This window comes from Arvicola amphibius, chromosome 5 (genome assembly GCF_903992535.2).
Source record: "Arvicola amphibius chromosome 5, mArvAmp1.2, whole genome shotgun sequence".
Lineage (NCBI taxonomy): Eukaryota > Metazoa > Chordata > Mammalia > Rodentia > Cricetidae > Arvicola > Arvicola amphibius.
Window position 1 is genome coordinate 54,809,670 of NC_052051.1, and position 27,685 is coordinate 54,837,354.

General features: G+C 40.5%; 1 protein-coding gene across 1 annotated transcript in view; it reads left to right on the plus strand.

Annotated features, from left to right (window-relative positions):
• Positions 1 to 27,685, plus strand: part of Ttbk2 (tau tubulin kinase 2) — a 123,690-nt gene that overhangs the window by 41,666 nt on the left and 54,339 nt on the right. Inside the window, 1 exon segment of the mRNA XM_042055143.1 lies at positions 1,171 to 1,295. Coding sequence (XP_041911077.1) covers positions 1,171 to 1,295 — 125 coding nt within the window.

Genomic DNA, 27,685 nt, shown 5'->3' on the forward strand with positions numbered 1-27,685 from the left:
TTCCTAAGTTAGATTTGAAGTCCATTTTGTTAGATATGAGAAGAGTAACACCTGCTTGTTTCCTAAGTTCATTTGATTGAAATACCTTTTTTTCATTTTTATTTATTTGTTTGTTTGGTTTTGGTTTTTTGTTTTTTTGAGACAGGGTTTCTTTGTGTAGCAGTCCTGGAACTTGCTTTGTAGATCAGTCTGGCCTCTAGCTCACTGAGATCCTCCTGCCTCTGTCTCCCAATTACTGGGATTAAAGCTGTGCGCCACAACCACCTGGCCCCTTTTTTCATTCTTTACCCTAAGGTAGTGTCTGTCTATTGTGTGAGGTATATTTCTTGGAGGCAGCAAATCCATGGTTTCTGCATTAGACCCAGTTTACTTGTCTGTCTTGACAGGGGGATGGAGACCACTAATGCTCAGAGTTATTGTTGAAACGTGTAGTGTTTGCTGTCATTTTGTTGATTTCTTGCATAGCCGATATTCTAGTTTCGTTTATTTCATAGATGGTTTTTTCTTTTCAGTTTAAAAGATTCTTCAAGTATTTTTTTTATTTTGTAGATCTGGGTAAGGGTAATATATTCCTTTAGTCTACTTTTATCATAGAAGCTGTATTTCTCCTTTAGTTACAACAGTTATCTTTATTGGGTGTAGTAGTCTGGATTGCCAATAATTAATTGTCTTTCAGAACTTGCAATAGGGCCAATAAAATAGATAGCTCAGTGGATAAAGGCTTTTACTAGCTTGATGACCTGAGTTCAATACCAGAGTCCCACGTAATGGAAAGAGAGAGCTGACTTCTTCAAGTTGTTCTCTGGCCACGACACCTGCCTTGGTGCTCACACCATCACCACACACATTAAATAAACAAATGTAATTTTTAAAGAGATGAAATAATAACTAGAAACATACTTCCCGTGTAGTTCTCCTGGCTTTTAAAGAGTTGCAGTTAAACAACTCTTAGTCAGCTCCTTTATATACGACTTGGTTTTCTCTCTTGCTGTGTTCAGTATATTTTCTTGGTTATAATTTAATATGACAGGTAAGGTTTTGGTTTTGTCTCATTGATGTCCTAAATATTTCACATAGTCACATATGGATTGGCATATCCTTCCCTAACTCTGGAAATGTTTCTGTTCTTTTAAAAAGATTGATGTCATTTATATTTGTGTTTGTGTGAAGGGTGCTGGCAGAGGCTAGATAGTGTTGGAGCTGGAATTTCAGATGGTTGTGAACCACCCAACATGGGTGCTGGGAACCAATGCTGCTGCTCTGCAAAACTAGCAAATGCCCTTAGCCAACGAACTGTCTCTCCAGCCATTTGGATTAAAAAAAATGATTCTTTTAAAAATGTTTTTTGAAATGGCTCAGCTACTAAAAACACATGTTGGTTTTGTCCAGGACCCTAGTTTGGTTCCTAGCACCCTTATGGCAGCTCATAACTGTCTATAACTCCAATTCCAGGGGACCTCATGCCTTCTGACCTCCATAGGAGCCGGCCACATATATGGTGCACATACATACATGCAGGCAAAACACCTAGAAATAAATTTTAAAACATATTTCCTATGCCTTTATGACTTGATTATTCTTCTATGATTTTTATCCACAGATCTTGTCTTTTCATACTCGTCACACATGTCCTGATTTCACAGGAAGCTTCAGATTCTTTTATCGTTGTTCTTGTTTGATCCGTCCTGTTCTTCTGCCTTGTCTTCAGGCTCATATTCTGGCCTCTCTTTCATCTACAGAGCATCTTATTTGACTTCTGTTATTTCTTTATATCAGATTGTTTAAAATAGCATTCCTTTGTTAATTTCCTCTTCCTTATCTTACATTGCTTTCCTTACTTCATTCAGCAATGTGTGTTCTCAATCAGGAGCTTTTTTTCTTCTTTGAATATACTTACTCTTTTGAGCTATCTCTTTGGGACTACATTTTAAAAGTCACTTTCACTTGGCAGTGATAGTGTACACCTTTAATCCCAGCACTTGGGAGGTAGAGATAGGCAGATCTCTTTGAGTTCCAGGCCAGCTTGGTCTACAGAGCCAGTTCCAGCAAAGCTACAGAGAAACCCTGTCTTGAAAACAAACAAACAAAAAGTCACTTTCATTAAATGCCATCACTGTAGGGTTTTTGGTTTTTCTTGTTCCTCATGTTGCTTCATTGGACTTTACACATCTAAAGTTATTTCTTTGTTTTAGACCTGAGGAAAAAAACATTTCCACTACTGTGTGATTAAAGCAAGCTGTATTTAGAAGTGTACAAGGGACTGGCCAGACTACTGCCACCCACTAAGTCAGGATTTCAGAGAGCAGTCCCTCACTGGCTTTTGAGGTCCATTTTATGGGGCGGGGTTAGAGTTGATAGAAAGATAATTGACTATTAGCACCTGGGCAGACGAGTGGGAGACTCAGGCCTCAAGGCTGCCTGTGGGGTAGATATGTACAAGAATACATCGTGTGGAAGGGGAGTCATCAAAGTGTCTTGGAAGACACATTTTCGTAAGGCAAAAGGGCAATAGTGTATCACAGGCTCAGTTGTTTAGCAAGGCAAAGGGGTGGGCATACATAATGGGGTCACAAGTTCAGTATAGGTTGAAAAATTTGGCTTGCAGAATACATTAGGCTTAGGAAACAAACCTATTCTTGTAAAGCATGGAGACTCAGCAACAGTGTATAACAATGTGGCTCCTTAAAAACAGTGTGACTCCTCTTCCGGTTCTGCATTTGTCTGGTTTAATTTTTTAAATCAGCTATACTATTTTAGTTGGAGTATTTGCAATGTTCATATAGGATTTGGATGTGATAGAATTGAATGTATAGTTCAGGAAATAGTTCCTCAGTCCAGGATCTCAGTCTCTGAGTTCTGGGAGAGGCACCATAGCTGTTTGATATAAATGCAGTATAGATGTCATGCTTGCCAATTACTAACAGTGGCCCCTTTGACTTCAATAACTGTTGGATAAACAGCCAAGGACAGTATGAATTTTAGTTAATAAGATTAGAAGTGAGAGTGAAATAGGGTGGGTGAAGTTAATGATTAAGTTTTAAATGGATTTGGAAAAAGTGGAGTGTATAACGCAGAATGGTGGGTATATGACATGTGATTGAAGAGTAAACTGGGTGTATACACAAACAACCGTCTGAAAGCCTAACAGAACAGCATACAAACAGGAGTCGGAACTGTCATGAGACATATATGCAATTGTAAGCAGAGACTGTTTTTTCATTTTCTGGCTGCCTAGACCCAAATAATCCTGCAAAAATTATATTAATTACAACATTGTTTGGCCAACAGCTCAGCTGTATTCCTAACTAGCTTTTATGTCTTGAATTAACCCATTTCTATTATTTTAGATTTTACCATGAGGGTCGTGGTTTACCGGTAAGGATCTGTCATCTTTTTCCTTTGGCAGCTACATGGTGGCTTCCTAACTGCGCCTTCTTTCTCCCTGCATTCAGTTTAGTTTTCCCGCCTAGCTATATTCTGCCCTGCGATATAGGCCAAAGCAGCTTTTTCATTAACCAATGATAATAAAACATATTCATAGCACATAGAGGGGAATCCCACATCATGCAAGAGTGGAACTTAAGTAATAGAACATAAGAAATAAAAATACTTCAGTGAATTCCTGCATGGCTGTACTGAGTTGAAAGGTGAAGTTCTCTGGTCTCTCTGTCTCTAACAGGTTCCACATTGTGTTGTATGCTGGAGGGGACAAATGGGAGCTCTCAGTCTCTGTGGCCTTGGGGTTCTTGGGGTTCTTGTGTAGGGGGAGGGCAGGTCCCTTCCTAGTAGTCCCCTCCAACCCCTGTGCTCCTGTGGCTCTTCTGATCCTTAGGTCAGGTGTGCTGAGTGAGGAGCTCTTTCTTTCTTTCTTTTTTTTTTTTTTTTTTTGGTTTTTCGAGACAGGGTTTCTCTGCAGCTTTTTTAGAGCCTGGCCTGGAACTAGCTCTTGTAGACCAGGCTGGCCTCGAACTCACAGAAATCCGCCTGCCTCTGCCTCCCGAGTGCTGGGATTAAAGCTCTTTCTTATAGCTGTTCTGCTGCTCTCCCAGGCAGCTTGATTCTGCCAGCAGTGAACACGCTACTAGAATGCTCAGCCTTCCTGCCTGCTTCTTCCCTTGCTCACTAGATTCTTTTACAGACCTTGTCTCTTGATGGTTACAGCGACACTTTCCCATTTGTGGGTTCTTTTGTTTTGTTTCCTTGAGAAATGGTCTCATGTAGACCAGGAGCTCTTCTTGTAAACCAGGCTAGACTTGAACTCAGAGATCTGTCTGCCTCTTCCCAATGCTGGGATGTTTTGTTTTTTGTTTTCTTTTTGTTTGGTTTAGTTTTTGGTTTTTCGTGACAGGGTTTCTCTCAAGCTTTTTTTGATCTTGTCCTGAAACTCTCTCTGTAGACCAGGCTGGCCTCAAATTCACAGAGATCTGCCTGCCTCTGCCTCCTAAGTGCTGAGATTAAAGGTGTGCGCCACCACCGCCCAACTGGGATTGTTTGAAAATACATCTGTATGCTTTTCTATATTGCAAGTGCCTGCCTGCCTGCCTGCCTGCCTTCCTTTCTTCCTTTCTTTTTTCAGACAGGGTTTCTTTATGTAGCCCTGAGTGACTTGGAAATTGCTATACAAACTAGGTTGGCCTTGAACTCAGAGATCCACCTGCCCTGTCTCCTGACTGCTGGGATTATAGGCATGCACTGCCACCACCTGGCAATAGTTTTTATTTATTTGGTAATTAGAGTTTTTTTATTTTGGCATATAAAAGGGTCCGATATTTGGGAAATTTAGAATGTTGTAAAATTACATAATACATCTTTTTGTCCGCCTGGCTAAAAGAACATATAGTCTATAGCTAAATTTTCTAATTCATATGTGTGTTTTCATAAAAATTTCAAAGTAATTTTGTTTTTTTAAAAGTCACTGCCGGCCGGGTGGTGCTTGCCTTTAATCCCAGCACTTGGGAGGCAGAGGCAGGTGGATCTTAGTGATCGGGGCTAGCCTGGCAGACAGAGCGAGTTCTAGGACAGCCAGGACTGTTACACAGAGAAACCCTGTGTCAGAATCCCCCTACCCGCCAAAAAGCCGCTGCTTTAGGGTCTTAAGAGATGGATCAGGGGTCAAGAGCACTGGCTGTTCTTCTAGAGGATACAGATTCAGTTCCCAGCACCCACATGGCAGCTCTCACCTGTCTATAACTCTAGTGCCAAGGGATTCATGCATGCGGGCAAAATACCAGTGAAAATAAAAGTAAATCATTAAAAAAAAAACCACTGCCTTAACTCAGTGAATGACTAGGAAATTGTTTGACCTTTCTGTCCTGTATGAACTGTTGTCAGCTATCTGTATGACCTAAGTACATCCGAGGTTGTTCTGTTTGTATATTCCCTTTGAAGAGGCCATAACTAACTACTGAAAAGTTTCTTCTTTATGTTCTCTCCCTTTTCTCCTTTATTCCTGTGCTCATTCTTTCTTTTGATAGGTCTTGCTGCTTTCCTGACAGGCCCACAACTTATATGTAAACCAAGCTGTCTTCAGACCTGTAGTGATTCTCCTGCCTCTGTATTCTGAGTGCTGGGATTATAGGAGTATGCTTCCATACCTGTGAAACAATCCTCTTACTATCAAGAAACAGCAGACTAAATACATTTGTTTGCTAGCTTATTGTAATCTTTGGTGCAACAACTAGAAGTTATCTTACCCATGTAAGTCCAGGGGAAAGCTACATTTTTCCTTAAAGACAAACATGACTGTGTTTTGATTTGGGAGATTTTTTTTAACTTTGATATTGTGGATATGACAGTTTTAATTTTTACAGAGTGTAAACTGAGATAGTTGAGGAGGAACACTGCTGTTGCAGGAGAACAGCTGCATTATTGCTCCACTGCTACTGCAGAGTATGACTACTCCTGTTTCCCATTCCTAAGAAGACAAAAAACAGGGCTGGAGAGAGATGGCTTAGTGGTTAAGAGCTGACTGTTCTCCTAGAGGACCCAAGTTCTATTCCTGGCACCCACATGGTCTGTAACTCCAATATCTAACACACTCACATAGGCATATATGCACACCAATGCACATAAACTAAAAATAAATTATTAAAAATTAAAAGGAGTAGAAAAAACAGAGCTAGAGAAATGACTGGATTAGGAGTACTGGTTGCTCTTCCAGAGGACCCAGCTTCTACATGGTGGCTCAGTCATCTGTAACTCGGTTCCTGGAAACTCAAGACCTTTTTTGACCCCTGTGGGCACTGCATGGGTGTGACACACATACATACATACAGGCAGAATGCCTATACACATAAAATAAAATTAAATTAAAAAATTTTAAATAATTTAAAATATGTGCTAGCTGGATTAAACTATTGATCTAATAAGTGCAGAAGACTGCCGAGGAAAGTTCCAAAGGGACCTCACACCTCGCTGTAGCCTTTACCTTATAAACCTATAATATGCTCTTTGACGTACATTCTTTTCCTCTTAATGTTATTTTTTAATATTTATTTATTTATTATGTATACAATATTCTGTCTGTGTGTACTCCTGCAGGCCAGAAGAGGGCACCAGACCCCATTACAGATGGTTGTGAGCCACCATGTGGTTGCTGGGAATCGAACTCAGGACCTTTGGAAGAGCAGGCAATGCTCTTAACCTCTGAGCCATCTCTCCAGCACCTCTTAACGTTATTTTTACGTGCTCTTGTTGGTGCCCTTTATTCTGTCAAAGAATATTAGCATATCTCTGAAATCTTTGTTTACTCTAGTAAATGTTATTGTATTATAGCTGTGTGTGCCTGCACACTCATGAGGAGTTAGTGTGATGTCCAGAGGACAGTTTTTGTGGAGTCAGTTCTCTTCTACCTTCTACTCAAGTAACAGTGAGGTTTCTTGGGGCCTGGGCTCCTGGCATCTGGATTTTCAAAATAAAAGCAGAATTGCAATCTTGACCAAATTAAACAAGTAGAAAAGAAAATTATTTATGCAGGACCAATCTTCAACAGGTCATCTGGAGCCAGCATTGCCCTGCCTGTCCAGACTCACTCTTAATGAGGTCTTCCAGGCACATGCTGAGCCGTAGCACATAGCAGCCCAGCAGAAAGCAGCTCTGTGACATTATGCATGTTCATCTGGATATTGTATAACCCAGGAGTGGGTTTGGGAATCTTATTCTTACATTTTACCTCACCGTGACCAGAAGGAACAAAGAATCTGTGCTGAAAGGACCTTTTAATATCCAATGTTAACACTCTCATCCAGCTCCAGACAAACTCTGACTTTCAGAATTTTGAGAACTTAGTTTTTGTTTCTTTAGAGAAGGAATAAGTAAGTGAAAGAAGAAGGGAAGCTGGGATGTTGAGAACTTTGGAAGCAGTGTCTGACAAATTGATTGTGCTGCCCTATACTATGGGTTTTTATATAGCCATCTGATTTTCTTTTTACTGTGAATCAGACTCAAAATTGGTTAGTATCATGAAATCAGCACCCTCTTTTACAAGTTGGACTGAATGTATCATGTTCACAGTAGAAATTCAAGATCCATTTATTGGTAGGGCTGGATTGTATCTCAATAGATTGCTCGCCTTGCTTGCTCAATGGCCTTGGTAGAAAGTTTACAAAGAGACAGAAGACCTAGAGAAGAGTAAAGTAAGAACTGTAACATTGAGAAATACACTATGGAAATGAGAATCTCAGTGGATGGAATCAGTAACAGATTGGACTTGACAGGTGAGAGTCTGCAAATTTGAAAATGTATCTGTAGAAATTAATAGAGGAAAAAGAGGTTTAAAAGATGAACAGCCTTGCCAGGCGGTAGTGGCACACATCTTTACTCCAGCACTTGGGAGAGAGAGGAAGGCAGATCTCTTGAGTTCAAGGCCAACCTGCTCTCTGGAGTTCTAGGACAGCTGGGGCTTCATAGAGAAATCCTATCTCAAAAACAAAACAAAACAAACAAAAAGCCTCTTTGACCTATATAACAGTACCAAAAAGTCTAGTATTTGTATCACTAGACACTTGGGATAAGAAGATAATGAGTTTGGAGTAACAAAACCATGGGGAAAAACCAATTGGACATGGCGATACACACGTTTAAACCCAGCACTCAGGAAGCAGAGACAGTCAGATCTCTTTTGAGTTTGAGACCAGCTTGGTCTACAAAGTGAGTTCCAGGATGACCAGAACTGTTACAGAAAAACCCTGTCTCAAAAAACAAAACAAAAAAACCAAAAAATATATGTAAGCATATAAAGGAAGAAACTTTTAAAACACTGTGAAGCATAATCAAGATTGTATTAGCAAAGGATAGACATTCCAGATGAGTGGAGAATAAAAGGGGTTTTAGAAGTAGACCCACACAGGAGCTGTGGTAGGACTTAGGGCTAGAGAGCTTGTCCAGGAATTGCAAAGCCCCGAGATCAGTCCAGCACTGTAGTCAATCAAATACAAAATAATAACTTCAACCTAACCCCCCACACATTATATAAGAATGAGATGAATCATCAGATTTTTTTTTTAAAAAAGCTATACAACATTTTGTAGAAAACAGAAGAAACACTTTATGATCTGATTTTGCCAAGAAGTTTGTTGGATGACACCATAATCATGACTCATAAAAGGAGAAAAATATGTTGGAATTATACTTTGTTAAGTTAAAAGGTTTGCTTGCAAGATACCATTAAGGATGAAGCCGCAGTGTGGCATGTTGGCACATGCCTGTAATCGCTGCACTTTGGTTGCTGAGGCAAGAGGAAGAAACCTTCAAGGTAAGCTTGGGCTATGTAATACGTTTGAGGATTCCAACCTGAGATGTATGCACAGTGAGACCCTGACACTGTCTCAAACAAATGAAAAGAGAAAGAAAAGATAGGTTATGGACCGGGAACAGGTGTTTGAAAATCATGTACTTGTTAAGGACTGATTGAATATATACTGTTCTGAAAATGCAACAGTAAGAAAATATCTTAAGAAATTTAATAGATGTTAGTAGGTAAGTTTAACGATATAGAGTAGGAAAAGATGTTTAATGTGATTAAACAGAAGAAACACAATGGAATACTACTGTACACCATTAGAATAGCTTAAATTAACAAAAGTCTTTGAAGATAGGCCCCATGCCTTAGTTTTCTCTCCTGTGGCAGAGATACTTGAAGGGCTTTTACTAGGATGGCAGGTCTTTTGTTTTGTTTGGTTTCTTTTGTTGGGAGCAGATAGGAGCAGATGCCAGATTGACAGGAAAAATAGTGCTGTTTTTGCTGTTTATGTGGCATTCCAGCAGAACAGTTTTACAGAATTACAGCCTTTGCTGACTTTTAGTTGACCTGGAATTTATTGCTTAAGTCTCAGAGTTTTCCCAATTCTGGATTTCAGAACTTTTTCTTCATTGTGTTTGTATGTTGGGGGGGGGGGGATATATGTGTGTAGATGTGTGTTTTGAGTACTCACACCTATGTCAGCCCATGTGAAGGACAAAGGCCGCACTGGATGTCTTCCTCTTTCACTCTCTTCTTTATTTACTCTCTCACTAAGCCTGGAGCTCACTGCTCTCTTTGGCTAAGCTGACTCACCAGCAAGCTCCCAGGATCTCCTATCTCTGCTCCCTAGTGCCTGGATTTTTCTATATGAGTGTTAGGATTTGACCTTAGGTCCTTACTGCTTGCAGAGCAAGCACTTTTACCCAGTAAGCCATCGATAACACCCTCTTTTTTTTAAAAAAAGATATTAGGAACTATATGGTGGCACATATAATTCCAGCACAAAGGCAAGTGATTCTCTTGAGTTCCAGGCCAGACTGGTCTACAGAGTGAGTTCCAGGACAGCCAAGGCTATATAGAGAAACCCTTTCTTGAAAAACAAACAAACTAAACAAAAACAATTAGAGTTATTACTTATTTTGTGGATACGTGTGAAGAGCACATATGCCTGTGCCATAGCATGTATGTGGAGGTCTGAGGACAGTTTCCAGGAGTCAGTTCTCTTCATCACTTGAGAGATGGAAGCAAGAGGATCATTAACTCAAGGCCAACCTATATTTGTGATTCTATCTTAAAGATAAAAATGCAGGGAGGGGCTGGAGAGACAACTATTTGTGACTCTGGTCCCAGGAAATCCGAGCACTCTTCTGGCCTCCATACTCATAAAATGAAGAATAAATACATACTATTTCTTAAAGATTTGTTTGCTTATTATGTATACAGTGTTCTGCATGCATGTATGCCTGCAGGCCAGAAGAGGGTACCAGATCTCATTACAGATGGTTACGAGCCACCATGTGGTTGCTGGGAATTGAACTCAGGTCGAGCCACCATGTGGTTGCTGGGAATTGAACTCAGGTCCTCTGGAAGAGCAGCCAGTGCTCTTAACCACTGAGCCATCTCTCCAGTGCCAAATAAATACATTTTTAAAAATTGAAACCATAACAACAACAAAAAAAGCCAGAGACTTTTATTTTATTACTATTACTTACTTTCAGTGATATAGTTTGGGCCTTGCTTTTCCTATCACAACTGAAATCTGTATCATAACTGGAAGCTACTGTCTTATCTAAAGTCTGTATTGTAGCTGTCTGAATTAAGGGTGCTTATTTTGTTTGACATATCAGTGATCATTTCTCTCAAATATTCCCCATTGCGTTAGTGAGATGGAAAGCTAAAATGTTGACTTTTGGCTTGGTATCTGATTTTAACAGTGAATAAGAAAAAAAGAGAAAGGAAAGGACTGCTCCTAGGTGTGTTGGAGGAGAAAGCTTACTGTACATAAAAGTGGGAGCATCTGGGAAAGTCCAAAGTGAATGTGACCAGACTGTGCTGGGCCATGTGAGGAGAGTGGGGAGAGAAGAGGGGCCAGCCAGACCAAGAACAGTAGGTTAAGGGTAGATAAAAAAGGAGCATTTAATCAAAATGACTGGGTTATATAGGGAAGGGCAGGCAGCTGGGGTAAGGGCAACCCAGCCTCTGTGCCGGAAAAGTTTAGAGTAGGGAGTAGGGTATGCCAGCCATAGCCTGTATGTAAAATGTAGGGACTGAGGAATACAGTGAGAACCTGGCAGCAAGGCCACTTTAATGTTAAATAGGTACATCAGCAGTTTGCCCCTGGTTTGAGACCAACAAACAAAAAGTCTACAAATTTGTACTATGGGACCAGTGAGATGGCTCAGTGTGTAAAGGCACCTGCTGCCAAGCCTGATGATTGCGTTCCATCCCTGGGACCACATGGTACAAGGAAAGAATCAACTCTTGCAAATTGTCCTTTGACCTTCAATACCCATACACATATACATACAAACACAAACAATTTTTTTCAACATTCCTTCCATGGATGCCTGCAGTCCAGAAGAGGGCACCAGATCTCATTATAGATGGTTGTGAGCCACCATGTGGTTGCTGGGAATTGAACTCAGGACCTCTGGAAGAGGAGTCAGTGCTCTTAACCTCTGAGCCATCTCTCCAGCCTGACACAAACAAAATTTTTTAAAAAGACTTGTAATATGACAAGTACAAGGCATTGTCAAAAGAAATTACAGCCAAGTACATGCTAGTAATCTCAGCACTGAAGAGATGTAAGCAGGAGGATTGAGGGTTAAAGACCAACCTTGGCCACATAGTGAGTTGGAGCTAGTTTGGACAGCATGAAACTCTACATAATGAGTCCTGGGTTAGCCAGGTCAACGTCATAAGACCAAATGTAACAAAATGTTTTTTTTTAATTCTGATGAGGTCCTATTTATCATTTTAAAAACTTTGTTGACAGTGATGTCAGAACCATTGCCTAACTGAAGACCAAAAAATTTTTGTATGCCTTTCATAGACGTATAATGTTGGCACTTATATTTTGTACTAATCCATTTCAGTGCATTTTTATTTTATGTGAGCAGAGTCCAGATTCATTCTTTTTCATGTGGTTATCTAGTCCAGTTTTTCTGGCACCAATTAGGAGAAAACACTGCTTTCACCACTGAAATGTTTTGACACCCTTGACAAAGATGAGTTGACTAAAATATAACATTTTCACTGTATTTTAATTAAATACTGTTATTTAATATCCGTACATGCAGTCTTAGTTCATTTTTTGTTGCCCTAACAAAACATCATGGTGTGTTTAGATTCAATCAGCCCACAATTCCCTCCCCTCTACTTCCTCTCCTATCCCTGCACTTGTCTCTACAACTTCATGTACTCTCTTTCTCTCTTTTCAGATTTATTTTTATTTTATCTGTATTTTGCCTTTGTGTAGGTCTGTGTACCATATGTGTAGAGTGCCTGCAGAAGCCAGAAAAAAGTCGTAGAATTCCTTGGGAGTGGAGTTACAGATAGTTTCAGGACAGCTAGGCCTCTGTTACATAGAGAAACACTGTCTCAAAGAACAAAAACAAACAAAAAAATTAAGGATAGTGAAGTGGGGAGCATCTAGAAGGGACTGGGGAGGGGAAACTAATCAGAATGCATTGTATGAAAAAAAATCTATTTTCAATACAAACAAAAAAATCCCAAAAATGTAATACCCATGGACCCATTTGGAGCTGCACATATATACATACTATATGGATATGTGGCCATCAGTTGGAGCATAGTTAGCCTCTGTAAGCTCATATCACTAAAACAAAGTGACTCTCCCACTCCTAGTAGCCATCAGCTGCCAATAGCTCTTCAGATAGAGATGGGACTTCTTAAGCTCCTCCTCCATCCATGCTGAGAATTTAGCTGGCTTGACGTTGTACAAATCTTATACATGCAGTCCTAGCCGTTGTAAGTTCATGTGTGCAACTGGGTGTTATGTGTAGCAAATACTAGTTCTCTATAGATCCACTCCCTCTGGCTTTTATAATCCTCTTTCTGAGATAATCCCTGAGTCGTGTGTGTGTGTGTGTATGTGTGTGTGTGTGTGTGTGTTACAGTTGTCCCATTTAGAACTGAGTACTCTATAGTATTTTATTCTCTGCATGTTGACCAGTTGTTGGTCTCTGTTTGTTTGTTTGTTTGTTTGTTTTTTGGGTTTTTTTGGTTTTTCGAGACAGGATTTCTGTAGCTTTGGAGCCTGTCCTGGAACTAGCTCTTGTAGACCAGTCTGGCCTCAAACTCACAGAGATCTGCCTGCCTCTGCCTCCCAAGTGCTGGGATTAAAACACCACCTGGCGGTCTCTGTATTAATATTCATCTGCCAAAAAAAAAAGAAGCTTTTCTGATGAGGCTTAAGAGATGTACTAATCTGGGTATAATGATAAGTCATTAGAAATTAATTTAATATAGTGTCCATTTAGCTATGTAATAGTAATTGGTTCTCACCTAGGGCCTATAACCTAGCCAGTGATAGATTTTTAGCCTCTTGATGGTACCAGGCATAGGGTCTCTCTTATGTAACAGATTTTAAGTCCAGTCAAAAAGTGGCTGGTTACTCCTCCAGCATTCCTGCTACCCTTGCAGCCGTGGGGCATACTTTGCCAGGCCAGTCAGTATGGTAGCTCTCAGGGTTCACAGCTGGGCAAGACTGATGATGACTTTTCTCCCCCAGTAGTGTGCATAGAATCTTCCAGCACTATGAAAGCTATCCAGTAGGAATGAAGCTTCCAGGTTAGTACCAGTTTGATTTGTCCATGTGTGTGGTCTCTTCAGCAGTAGGGTCTTACTGTCGAGTAAGAATAGTCAAGAGCAATGGCAGTAGCCTGAAATGTTTGCAGTCAGGGGAGGGTTGGCTGTTTTCCAAGTTTGGATTTTATTTCATTCATCTCTACATTTATCTTTATGCTGGTACTATGCTGTCTTGATTCAAGTTAATTATGTTGTTTAGTAAAATCTGAAGTGAAGAAGTGTGAGTACTTCAACTTTTTATTTTTCAATATTATTTTGACCATTTGTATCCCTTGTGATTTCATATGACTTTAGGAATCAGCTTGCTCATTTCTGCAAAGAAGGCAGGAAGGATTTTAATAGGGATTGTATCACAATTTTTTTCATTATTTTTGTTAATCTATAATTTATCATTGCTTTGTTTTTAAATTTTATATATGTTATTCATACATATATATATATATATATATATATATATATATATACACATATGTATTCATATAAAATTTTTGTCTTGGGCTTCTGTTGCTGTGTAAATACCCTGAACAAAAGTACTTTGTGGAAGAAAGGGTTTGTTTCATTTTATAACTTTCAGATGACACCTCATCATTTAGGGAAGTCAGGGCAGGAGGAGCTCACACAGAGGCCATGGAGGGGAGCTTCTTAATGGCTTGCTCCCCACAGTCTACTTAGCCTGCCTTTTGTAGCACTCAGGGCCACCTGCCCAGGGATGGCACCACCCGTTGTGACCTAGGCCTTCCCACGTCAGTCATCAAAGCAAGCAGTGAGTGCCCTGCAGTTCTCAGTTGTTGTTCCCTCTTCTCCAGCTTCTGTCAAGCTGACATAAAACTGTCAAGTTGACATAAAACTAACCAACAATATCAAATTAGTGTGTGTGTGTGTGTGTGTGTGTGTGTGTGTGTGTCCGCGTTTACATGATGTGTAATGGGCACTGTGGAGTTGGTTTTCTCAGTTCACTTTTATGTGAGTCTGGAAGATCAAATTCCATCTCCAGTCTAATGCAGCCAGCACCTTTCCCACTAAGCTATCTTGTTGGCCCTTTGCCTAGATCTTTTTTTGGGGGGGAGGATTGTTTCTTTGTTTGTTTTTGAGACAGGGTTTCTCTAGCTTTAGAGTCTGTCCTGAAACTCGCTCCGTAGACCAGGCTGGCCTCGAACTCACAGCAATCCCCGTGCCTCTGCCTCTTGAGTGCTGGGATTGACGGCGCCACCACCAGCTGGCCCTTTGCTTAAATCTTAATGTGGGAATTATAAGATATAAAAGCCTGTCAGCTTCACATTTGTGTCTTAGTTGGGATACCTTTTTGTTTCTGTCGTGTTGGTATTCTAACATTAATCTAGTTCTTTTCCTTCTTTTTTTCTTTCTTTCTTTTTTTTTGGTTTTGGTTTTGGTTTATCGAGACAGAGTTTCTCTTTGCAACAGCTCTGGTTGTCCTGGAACTTTCTTTGTAGACCAGGCTGGCTTCAAACTCTCAGAGATCTGCCTGCCTTTGCCTCCTGAGTGCTAGGATTAAAGGTATGTGCCACCATGTCTAGGTAACTTAGTTCTTTTAAACCATCCACCTTCTTTGTACAGACAGACTTAGTTTACTCCCTGCCCTACCCTATTCCTGTCTGTTTTGCTCGTTTGTTGTTATGGGTCTTTCTTGCTATTGCCAGTTCATCTATAATGACACAGAGACATTTTATTAATTATGAAAGTCTGGTCTTAGCTTAGGCTTGTTTCCAACTGTTGTAATAGGCTGCTTGTTTGTCCCAGCTGCCCAGAACCAAAATAACCACACAGAAACTGTATTAATTAAATCACTGCTTGGCCCATTAGCTCTAGCTTCTTATTGGCTAACACTTATATCTTAATTTAACCCATCTCCTTTAATCTGTGTATCGCCACATGGCTGTGGCGTACCGGCTAAAGTTCTGGCATCTCTCTGGTGTGGCTACATGGCTGCTCTCTGCCTCTGCCTCCTTTCTCCCAGCATTCAGTTTAGTTTTCCATGCCTACCTAAGTTCTGCCCTATCAACAGGCCAAGGCACTTTCTTTATTCACCAATGCTATTTATAGCATACAGAGGGGAATCCCAACTAGCTCATAAAGCTTAAATTTGGACCCATTTATATTAATCTGCATTCAACCATGTGACTCATTACTTCTCCTCATTATTGTAAGTCTGACTTCCCCCAAGTCTATCTGGCAAATCTCCCATTCCTCCAGTTCTTTCCCAGAGTTCCTATCTCTGCCTGGAAGTCCTGCTTATCCTCTCCTGCCTAGCTATTGGCCGTTCAGTGTAAGCGGAGACTGCTCTTTTGTTTCCTGGCTGCCCAGACCCAAATAATCACACACAAACTATATCAATTACAACACTGTTTGGCCATTGGCTTAGGCATATTTTTAACTAGTTCTTACATCTTAAATTTACCCATTTCTATTAAGCCATAATCTATGAGGCTGTGGCCTACCAGGAAGATTCCGGTGTCTATCTCCTTCAGCAGCTACATGGCATCTCTTTGATTCTTCCTACTCTCCCTATATCTGTTTGGATTTATTTTCCACCTGGCTTTACTCCGCTCAGCCATTGATCAAAACAGCTTTATTCATCAACCAATAAAAGCAGCATATATATAGAAGAACATCCCACATCAGTTCAGTTCTTCATTAAACAAATCAGAAGGCAGGTGTGGTTAAACAAAGACACATCTTCAAACAGTGTCCAAAAAGATTATCCCAATAGTTTGTTTGTAGATCCAGCCTAGTATCTAGCACTTGCCAGGCAGGTGCTTTATCACTGAGCTCTTTTTTTTTCTTTTATCTTTTGTTTTTTTTTTTTATCACTGAGTTCTTAACTACAGTCTGTTTCTCAAGTCTGAATTTGAAAACTTAAAAAAAAAAACTTACTCCAGTGACTCACTTAGACCTCTTTATCCTTAGATCACTGATTAATTGACTTCTTCCGCTCCCATCATAGCATCCATTACCTTTCCAAAACACAGTCTGGGTCATGTAGCTTTATGCTTGAAAATACTGCATGACTCTTTACTGTATCCATTATCTATTAATGAGTCAGATCTGAATTGCATAATGAGGCTTTAAGAGGAAAAATGGAGTGTACATTTTTTTTTCAAGATAGGATTTCTCTGTAATTTTGAAGTCTGTCCTGGTACTCGCTCTGTAGACCAGGCTGGCCTCGAACTCACAGTGATCCACCTGCCTCTACCTCCTGAGTGCTGGTATTAAAGGTGTGCGCCACCACTACCCGGCTATACTCTAACCTTTAGTGTAAGGTACTCAGTCCGCATTTTTGTGGTGATTTTCCCTATATACCAAATAATTCTCTGGCAGATCCAAAGTGGACGTACAATCCCTCAGTTTTGTTAGATAGCGTCAGTTCCCACAGTTGAGGACTGAGCTCTGCAAGGTTGCTCTGCTGCACACACAGTTTTGCAAGTAATAGGATGTCATATTTTGTATGGACTGACTACAAACTAGAGCTTTCATGACCCCTTCTTTGAGTTCAACTAATTTGCTCCGCTGACTTGTAGAACTTGGAGGAGCACTTAATGTTTACAGGTTTATTATAAGGGCATTGTTAAAAGCGCAGAAGTAAGTCAAGAGGTGACCAGGGCTAGATAACGGAGGCACAGCTCTCGAGCCTTCTTTGGGTTGACACGGGGTCAACACCTCTACTTGTTCAGCATCCTAGAAAGCCTCAAGTGTTGTTCAGGAGTTTATAGAGCTTAATCCCGGTCCCTTAGCCTACTTCTCTGGAAGTTAGCAATGGGGCTGAAAGTTGTATCCTAAATATTTTGGTAAATTCATTTTTACAGTGACTGGGGCCATTGTGAAGTCTTTAGGGGCCTTTTTAAAACAAAAGACAAGCTCAGTCACTTAGGAAATCCTAAAGGTTTTAGGAATTAGGTGACTGAGGTAAGGGCAAAAATAAATTATCATCTGTCCTTATCCATTAGTTCCATGCCTATGGATTCAACCAACTGGAGATTAAACATTCTTGAAAGCTGCAGGGCATAATGGTCCACACCTTTAATCCTAGCATTCAGGAGGAATAGGCAGGCAGTTCTCTTTGAGTTTGAGATCTGTCTGTTCTACACAGTGAATTCCAGGATAGCCAGGACTACAAAGAAAGACCCTACCTCAAAAACAAACAGAAAAGATTCTTGGAAGTTTTTTTTTAATATTTATTATTTATTTATTATGTCTGCTTGTATGCCTACAGGCCAGAAGAGGGTTCCAGACCTCATTACAGATGGTTGTGAGCCACCATGTGGTTGCTGGGAATTGAACTCAGGACCTTTGGAAGAGCAGGCAATGCTCTTAACCACTGAGCCATCTCTCCAGTCCAGATTCTTAGAAGTTGTAGCTGTAACTGAGTTAGTTGGTAGAATGCTTACCAAGAGTCTGAGCTGGTTTGATCTCAGCACTACGTAAACGAGCTGATCTTCCAGCTCTTTAGCTCAAGGCTATCCTGGGCTACCTTTTTTCAAAAAGAAGTAAAAGAACGGAGTGTGCACATCTTTAATCCTGGCACTCAGGCAGAGTCAGATGGACCTCTTCTGGAATCGCATGATGAGACCTTGTCTTTTAAAAAAGTGGGGGGGGGAGGAAAAGAAAAAGATTATATCAGAACTAAGCATATATATAATATATATATTATATATACACATATATATTATTGTTTTAATCCTCAAACAACATCACAACCATATATCTAACTTTACATTGAATTAAGTAATATAAAAATCAATGAAGATAAACGTAAATTATAGTTATATGCAGATACAATTCTATTTTATATAAGACTTGCTTGTCCTCAAACCTTGGTGTCTGTGGGAGAGTCTGGAGCTACCACCCATGGGAATGGAGGACCTCCCGTAGTTTCTATCATAGTACATTGGCGTGTATTTTAATTACTTTTCTTTCTCTTTGACCTTATACCTAACAATCAACATAGGGTGGAAAAATTTACTTGGACTCATGATCTTAAAGGCGTCCCTTGTGTCATGAGGGTGTGGTGTCAGAGCAGTTCACAGCAGCCCACAAAGCAGAGAGAAAGCCAGTGCTTATCTGACTGTTTTCTTTATTTCACCTGCCTCTCCCACACTCCACAGCATGGAATAGTGCCACCCAGATAGAAAGCAAGTCTTTCTGTGTCTGTTACTCTTCTGGGAATGCCCTCATAGAGGGCAATTCTAAATTTGGTAAAATTAACAATGAAGATCAACTATCACAGTGGTCGAGGCTTTCAGGCCACTTTTCATGTATTTTCATGCCTTCTGCCGTAATCTACCTTGTCAGTTGTATATTCTTTTAGGAAATTGTTATTAAGTAATGACATTTTCATTCAAGTATAAAAGGTACTTTGGGAACATAAACTCCTGTCCTCCCTCTCCCCTCTAGTTAGTCCCTTTCATCGTCTGAATTAACCACCTTTCTATTTTATCCATATGTTATTTATCTATGTTTATGGTGGTGGTGGGGTGCATGTGGAAGCACGGTTAATGTGTGGATGGCTAATACTAATTGTCAACTCGACAGGACTAGAATCAAGTAAGAAACAAACGTCTGGGCATGTCTGTAAGGGAGAACGTAGGTAAGAAGATTCAGTGATAACAGGAGTGACACTGTTCCATGGGCTTAGGTTCTGAACTGAATACAAAGGTAAAAGCAAGCTCCATTTTTCAGCAACTGACACATTTCTTTCTTTTTTATGGCTAATTGAAACTTTTTTAAAAAAGATTTATTTTATGTGCTTGAGTGCTCTATCTGCATGTACAACCTTTTTTAAAAAAAAACTTTACTTAATTTTATTTCATGCACATTGGTATAACGATGTCAGATTCTCTGGAACTGGAGTTACAGACAGCTGTGAGCTGCCATGTGGTTGCTGGGAATTGAAACCGGGTCCTCTGGAGGAGCAGTCAGTGCTCTTAACCACTGAGCCATCTCTCCAGCCCTGCTTGTACAACTTTTATACCAGAAGGGGGCATCAGATTCCATTGTAGATGTCAGTCACCATGTGGTTGCTGGGAACTCATGACCTTTGGAAGAGCAGCCAGTGCTCTTAACCATCTCTCCAGCTCCCGCTGATTGAACCCTTTACATGTGTAATCTTAATTCTCCGTAGTCTTATCTTAAAACATTATCATACATTTATTTATTTATTTATTTATTTATTTATTTATTTTTGGTTTTCGAGACAGGGTTTTTTCTTTTTTTTCGAGACAGGGTTTCTAGAGCCTGTCCTGGAACTAGTTCTTTTTTTTTTTTTTTTTGGTTTTTCGAGACAGGGTTTCTCTGCAGCTTTTTTAGAGCCTGTCCTGGACCTAGCTCTTGTAGACCAGGCTGGCCTCGAACTCACAGAGATCCGCCTGCCTCTGCCTCCCAAGTGCTGGGATTAAAGGCGTGCGCCACCACCGCCCGGCTGGAACTAGTTCTTGTAGACCTGGCTGGCCTCAAACTCAGAGATCCGCCTGCCTCTGCCTCCCAAGTGCTGGGATTAAAGGCGTGCGCCACCACCGCCCGGCCTCGAGACAGGGTTTTGCTGTAGTTTTTTGGGTGCCTGTCCTGGAAGCTCTTGTAGACCAGGCTGGCCTCGAATTCACAGAGATGTGCCTTCCTCTGCCTCCCGAGTGCTAGGATTAAAGGTGTGTGCCACCACCGCCCGGCTATCATAAATTTAAAATCTACTAATTTGACTTACATGTGAGCTTCTTGAGTAAGTTTTTTTTTCTTTTTCTTTCTTCTTCTCTACTCCCCCCCCCCCCCCGCAGGGTTTCTATCTACGTGTAACAGCTCTGACTGGAACTCATTCTGTAGACCAGACTGGCCTTGAACTCACAGAGATCTAGCTGCCTTTGCTTCCCCAGTGTTGGGATTAAAGGTGTGAATCACCACTGCTCAGCGAGAGTAAAATTTTTTAATCTTCCATGTATTTATGTTCTGTTAATTCTTTGTGTTCATATGTGGACTGTGAGCTTAAAGCAGAGAGCTTAACTGACCTTATATTCTTAATACTTAGGTTAGTGTTTTGGGTGTACATTAGAGCGGTCTTGTTGTCTTCTGTGCCCTTTAGTTTTAATATTAATTTGTGTGTGGGGGGGGGGTACAAACCTACAGCCTGTGTATGCTAGGCAGATGTGTTCTCACTGAGGCAGCGGTACAGGGTTTTACTTTTCTTTCTTTTTTTTTTTTTTTTTTTTTTTTTTTGTAACAGCCCCTGACTGTCCAGGACTCACTCTGTAGACCTAGGGCTGGCCTTGAATACAAGGGATCTTCTGCCTCCAAAGTCCACTGGGATTAAAGGCATTCACTACCCACCCTGACTTTGAGGCAGGGTCCTTCTAAGCCACTCTGAAACCCAGGTCTTGAGTTTGAAATTCTTCTCCTTAGTCTCTCAGGTAGCTGCACAATCAGACTAAGGTCTGTTTTCATATTTATTAACAAGCTATTACCTGAGTTTAAAATCTGTTTCAGTTGTTTCAGATGGCATGGTTAAGAAAAAGGTTTTTCTAGGGCCAGAAAGGTGGCTCAGCTGGTATAGGTACTTGCCATCAAGCCTTACAACCCAAGTCTCATCCCTGGGGCCTGGAAGGTTGAGAGAATGACTCCACAGTTGTCTTCTGACTCCACATGAGTTTCTAGCACATTCATACACACCCCTCTAATAAATAAGTAAATAAATAAATATATTTTTTAAAGAGAGTAAAAGTTTTTGGAATCAATTGCGCCGTCATTGTCTAGCTGTATGTTGTGAGCTAAGTAACCCTACCAATTCTCTACCTCTGTGTCTGAAAAACAAAGGAAATGCTAGTACTTAATTATTGTGAGAATTGATGCATGAAAATGCATAAAACGGAATAACGCTTGCATATTCTGTTTATTTTACTAATTTGTTCACTGGCAAATACTGTCTCATTGTTTATTAGGCATTGCATAAGGTACCAGGACAGTGTGTGTTCCCTGTAGTCCTCAGCTAGTCCCGGCATTTTTGGGCACACAGATGCCATCTGAGCAGTTGCTCTAGTGGTGGTGAAGAATTACTGTTGTCATTAAGTCAGAGTTGCTCCAAAGACATACATTATTGTGTTAACTTCATTAAATAGCTTCATTAATTGTGTAAATATAAAAGAGAGACAGTACACTGCTATAGAGTAGGAGAAATGAGCTCATTCACTTATCACCTAAAGTGATAGAAATGTATTGACAAAATCGTTAAAGAATTTTCCACTGGCCATGTTTTGATTGCTTGGTAAAGAATCAACAGTTTATTCAAATCTGTATTTGCATTTCTCTTTTTAAAGCCGGGTAATTCAGGCTAAGTGGTGGTGCAAGCCTATAACTCTGGCATTCTGGAGGCAGAAGCTCAGGGCTAGTTTAGGCAACTCATTGTGACTACCTCCAGTTGAAAAGTGAGATAACAGGCTGGGAGGATTCATCTTAGTGATAAAGTACTGGACTAGCATGCATAGGATAGTTAGTTCAGTCCCCAGTACTGCTAAACAAACCCACAAACAAAAAATATTGGGGTGAACCTGGGCAGAGGTGGTGTACTGCCGTTGAATCCCAGCACTCAGAAGGCACGAGCAGATGGATCTCTATGAGTTCGAGGGTTCAGCCTGGCCAGGTGATTTTGATAGCAAGGACTAAAGTGTTCTAGTATAATACAGATATTTTTAGAAGGGCATTCTAGTAGTATCTTTTGTTTTTATATGATTGAAATGTCTTTGATGTAATGTAAATGTTACAAGAAGCTGGGCACAGTGGTCCATACCTGCAATCCCACAATTTGGAGGCTGAGCAGGATTGATACGTTGTCTTTAAAATGTGATAGGCAACGAATCTTTTTTCGTGTTTATTTTGCTCTTTTACGGTGTTTAGGGATAGAATCACAAGCTTCATGCATACTAGCAAGTTCCATGCTCACTTTGGTGGTATTTCCCAGCTGGGGAATGGGGGTCTTTGAAGTATTGACAAACAAACTGATTAATTAAAGCCTTGTAATTTTTCTTGACTGGGGGTGAGGAAGTGGTTGTTATTTGATCTTCAATGTGGTAGCCCACACTGATAACCCCAAATTGAAAACAAAACAAACAAAAAAATTACGGGCCTGTAATCCCAAGCACTCAAGAATCTGAGGCAGGAGAATGAAGATTTTAAGGCCATCACTGGCCCAACAAAACCTTGTTTCCCCAAACCAGACAAAGATGTTAAATTTTTAGCCAGAGTGGGCCCTGACTGCTTTTTACTTTAAGTGGACAAAGCTCCTTTTGGGGAGCTGTTCCAGTCTCTCCTTGCCAGTCCAGTTTCTGGCGTCCTGTGGTGTCTCTGCTGTTTTTATTTTTGCGAGCTGGCTCCCCAGACTTCCGCCCTCACTGACTCTTCTTCACTCACACTCTGGAAGTCGGTTTCTGTCCTTCCCAATCCTAGTGAGTGCCTGATTGTTTACCAGGGCAGCCTTTGCTTTGTTGTGTGTGGCACACGGCGTGTGTGTGTGCATGCCTACCATGCTCACCGTGGAGAATCCAGCAGAATCCCACCAGAAAGTGTGAGCAGTCATTCCTGTCTCTGCTCCTCATGTCGTGCCAATCACAAGACACTCTTCCCCACTGAGGGACTTCTGAGCTCATGGGTCAGCTTCTCATGGGATTTGTCATTTCCGTGATAAGCTGCTCTCAGAATTTTCTTCCTCACAGGGCATTCTGTTTTTCTTTTTTGAAGAGCTCTTTATTTTTGGTCATGCTGATTATATTTTAGGTTGTAGATTTTAAAGTTTCTTCTTTCTTTCACAGGGCTTTTTAACTTTGTCTTCTGAGATTAGCCAGACTGGCCTTGAATTCATATAGTGAAAGGTTGGCCTTAAAACTTTCTTGCCTCTGACATCTCAATCTCCAGCTCATTTATAGCATTTTTCAAAGTTGTATCTTTCCCTTACAGATTGTGGCATTTAGTAATCTTTTAAGTTTTCCGGCGGTGTGATGACAGCCACAGGTGGAAACCCACTGACCTAAACATATGGTTCAGAGTCTTTGCCGTGATCTGGGTCCCTGCCTGCCTCTCCAGCACCATCTCTGTCTGCCCTTCCCTCTTATGTTCTGTGTTGAGCCAAATGTCTTTTCTGTAATTTCCTGGGGCTTGGTTGTTTTTTTTTTGGGGGGGGGGGGCGCAGGGGGACAGTAGTAATAGTGTTAGGAGTCCAGGACACAGGACATCGTCCCAGATTTCTGTTTTCTATTCCTCCTATATATCCCAGCTAGTCTTGAATTTCGTGTGTTAAAATAGGGTTGCAAAGCACAAGGCTGATTGAAACCAGTGAGACCAAGAACAACCATGTAACTTGCTGCAGTAATATAAATAGTATATCGCTCAGAATATGTGTACAATTCAGTGTTCGTATGTCAACATAGCTTCTTACTGTATCTGCTCAGGTTAAATCTTAAGTCACTTTTTTAAATATTTTCTTCTAAGTCACCCTTAAGTTACTCTCTTATGTATTGCTGTTACTCACTTTAGCATTATTTGAGTATGCAAGGAGAGTAGAGCAGGACCTAGCAATGGGTGGATATAAAATAAAAAATATAATATGTACTGTTCCTTATGGTCTCAAGTGCATTTTTGTATAGTTATATTGTCATAAATTACTATACAGAAATCCAATTTGTTAAACTTTTAAAAGAGAAAACTATAGTACATCTTTTCCCACTGTCTTTCTTTCTCTTTTTCGTCCAGGAAAGACTCCATGTTTGTACGATTTATTGCGCATGGCCCTGGGAGAAATGATCGTTTACAACTAATGTGTGTCATGGCTCTATTGCAGGCTATGTGTTATTTTTGAAAAGTTGTACTCTTACAAATTCTTTTCAGGTTTATTTTAGCCAGAGCTAGTGGAGGTGCACCACTTTCCATCCCAGCACTCAGGAGGCAGACGGCAGACAGATTCTCTGAGTTTGAGGCCAGCCTGGTCTACAGAGTGAGTTTCAGAAAAGACTGTTACACAGAGAAACCTTGTCTCAAAAACAAACAAAAACAAAAATCTTTTAGTTTTGATCAAAATACCCAATTACAGAGAATCTACATAAAAATGACAGCATTCTTGTTATTATGTTCAATGGCTATACACTATGTACATAGATATTTATTTAGACTTGGTATAGATTTTCCAAAAAATGAAATGGTCATCTATTTTAGTTTTTCTGTACCTTTGTTGGTTATTTTTTTCCCATAGCGTTTAATCTTACAATAGTTTATATAACATAATGTGATCCTTGCCTTTCCACATTCCTTTTCCTTTTCATGTTTGCTACCTCAGGCATTTCAAATTTCTGCTCGTGCTCTCAAGTACCAGCCACTACGTTTAGATTGCAACCATTAGTTGGAGTAAAAGATGAATGCTTGTCCTCCTCCCTTTCTGTCAGCATTCTGTTCCTTCTCTTCTGGATGGGAGTACAGTTGGGCTGACCAGGTAGCAAGTTGATAAAGAAAATGCAGGAGTAACTATTACAGAAGGGAGAGTCAGGACACCATCTACTTCCTGGATGAATACCACAGTACAGTCACCTTGAAGCTGAAAACCATGGTTCACTACCTGATTTTCACTTCTCAACAGGTTCCTTTCATCTGTAGCAGACTTTATTTTGGACATTTGGTTTCTTTATTTTCTTGTATGTTACTGACCTAAGTGTTTTCTTCTTTTCAGAAGGCTTTTCTTTTTCTCAAGTATCCTTCAATATTTGACTTTGACCTAAAGATGTCACCCCTTTCTGTAAACTCTAGCTGTTGTTGTCATTTATCTTTTTAAACTGTGGTCTCACTGAGTACCACAAGATGATCATGATGTAGCTCAGCCTGGCCTTAACCTCAGGATCCCCCTGTCTTAGCCCCCTGGTTTTTAAAATTATAGCTGTGGCTGGGTGGTGGCGCACGCCTTTAATCCCAGCACTCGGGAGGCATAGGCAGGTGAATCTGTGAGTTCGAGGCCAGCCTGGTTTACAAGAGCTAGTTCCAGGACAGGATCTAAAGCTACAGAGAAACCCTGTCTCAAAAAAAAAAAAAAAAAAAAAAAAAAAAAGACTATAACAGTGTGCTACCATGGTAGGCTTAGTCTTTAAAATTAGTAAATTAGGGGTTAGAGATTTGTGCCATGGTGTGTGTGTATATGTGTGTGTGGAGGTCAGAGGACAACTTCTGAAAGTTGGGTCTCTCCTGCTGTGTGGGTCCCCAGGTTTGAACTTAGGTCAGACTAGGCAGCAAGTACATTTACCCTAATGTCTTTCAGATTTACACGATTCACCATCTCAAGTTAGCATAGTTTAATTTATTGAAGTGATTTTACATTTTTCAGTTCATTAATATGCTCCCTGTTTTCTCTCAGATCAACCACAACATGAAGTATATCGTTTTGCCTGAGGAAAAAAAAGTGACATCAAACATTCATTTTCAGATTTTCTTTTCTTTCTTTTCTTTCTTCCCTTCCTTCCTTCTTTCTTTCTTCTTTATTTTTTTTTTTGAGGTGGGGTCTTCCTATGTAGCCCTGGTTTTGCTGGAATCACAGAGATCCATCTGCATCTGCCTCTCAAGTGCTGGACTTAAAGGAATATGCCACCATGCTTGGCTGAGGTTCATATTTCTTGATTCCCTTATTATTTATCTATTTTTCATTTGGCTTACTTGAATCTGGTTATAAATAGTCTCCATATATTGTTTATTTCATAAGCCTTTTTTTGATCTGCAGGTACGTCTGTCTTATTTACTTGAAGATTCCTTCTTTGTTGTTTTAAGTAAAAATTCTCTTATTCTGGATTTTGCTGATTGTTTCTGTTTGTTGATATTTAACATGCCGTTCCACTCCCCACCCATTTCTTCCTTCCTTCCTTCCTTCCTTCCTTCCTTCCTTCCTTCCTTCCTTCCTTCCTTCCTTTCTTTCTTTCTTTCTTTCTTTCTTTCTTTCTTTCTTTCTTTCTTATGTATACAATATTCTGTCTGTGTGTATTCCTGCAGGCCAGAAGAGGGCACCAGACCTCATTACAGGTGGTTGTGAGCCACCATGTGGTTGCTGGGAATTGAACTCAGGACCTTTGGAAGAGCAGGCAATGCTTTTAACCTCCTGAGCCATCTCTCTAGCCCCGCCCCACCCGTTTCTTATAAACTGATGGTTAGATTCTGATTTCCACTTCTTGGCAAGGGTATTTGAGAGGTGTCATACACACACTCCCAGCTGTGTTCTGAGGGCCAATGTCTGACCTCCCTGCAGCCTAGTCCACCTGTTTTGAAGTTTTAAGTGATTTTTCCTAATATATCTTTTTTTTTTCTTTTTTTGGTTTTTCGAGACAGGGTTTCTCTGTAGCTTTTTTAGAGCCTGTCCTGGAACTAGCTCTTGTAGACCAGGCTGGCCTCGAACTCACAGAGATCCGCCTGCCTCTGCCTCCCGAGTGCTGGGATTAAAGGCGTGCGCCACCACTGCCCGGCTTCCTAATATATCTTATTTTTCTTTTTTTCAGTTTGTTAGTACGCATTGCTTGTGATCTTAGCGAGATTTACAAATACACTATTCTAATTGCATCATTTTTTCTCCACTGAGATAAAATAAAAGTATTTCAAGCAATATTGGGTTACCCTGAAGTACACCTTCTACATAGGGAAGTCAGGGTTAATATTAAGCTTCTTTCCTTTAATCCGTCTTCAGAACTGTGGGCTCACTAGTACTCTTCCTGTAGGAGACAGGAGCGCCTGCTTTCCTTTGTGCTTGCATAGTCTCTCCCTTTCCTTCCCTTCTCAATAAAATTACACACTTGTGGAACTGACATTACAACGTTTTTGTTTGAGACAAGGGTGTTACTCACCATGCATCCCAGGCTGCTTCCAAACTTTCTGCCTGAGCCTTTCAATCAGGGATTATCTGAGTGTGCCATCAAGCCAAACCTGCAGCTTTGAATGTTCAGTAAATTCGAGCCTTAACTAGTGGGACTTTCTTTGGGCTGCACTTTGACCAGATTAGGTAGCATTTTAAAGCATCCTTATTTTTTGATGCATATTGGTAATATTGTTTCGTTCTCTCTCTATTTCATGCTTCCGCTGTTTCTCTTCCATTTCAGCCCTGGTTTCCTTTAT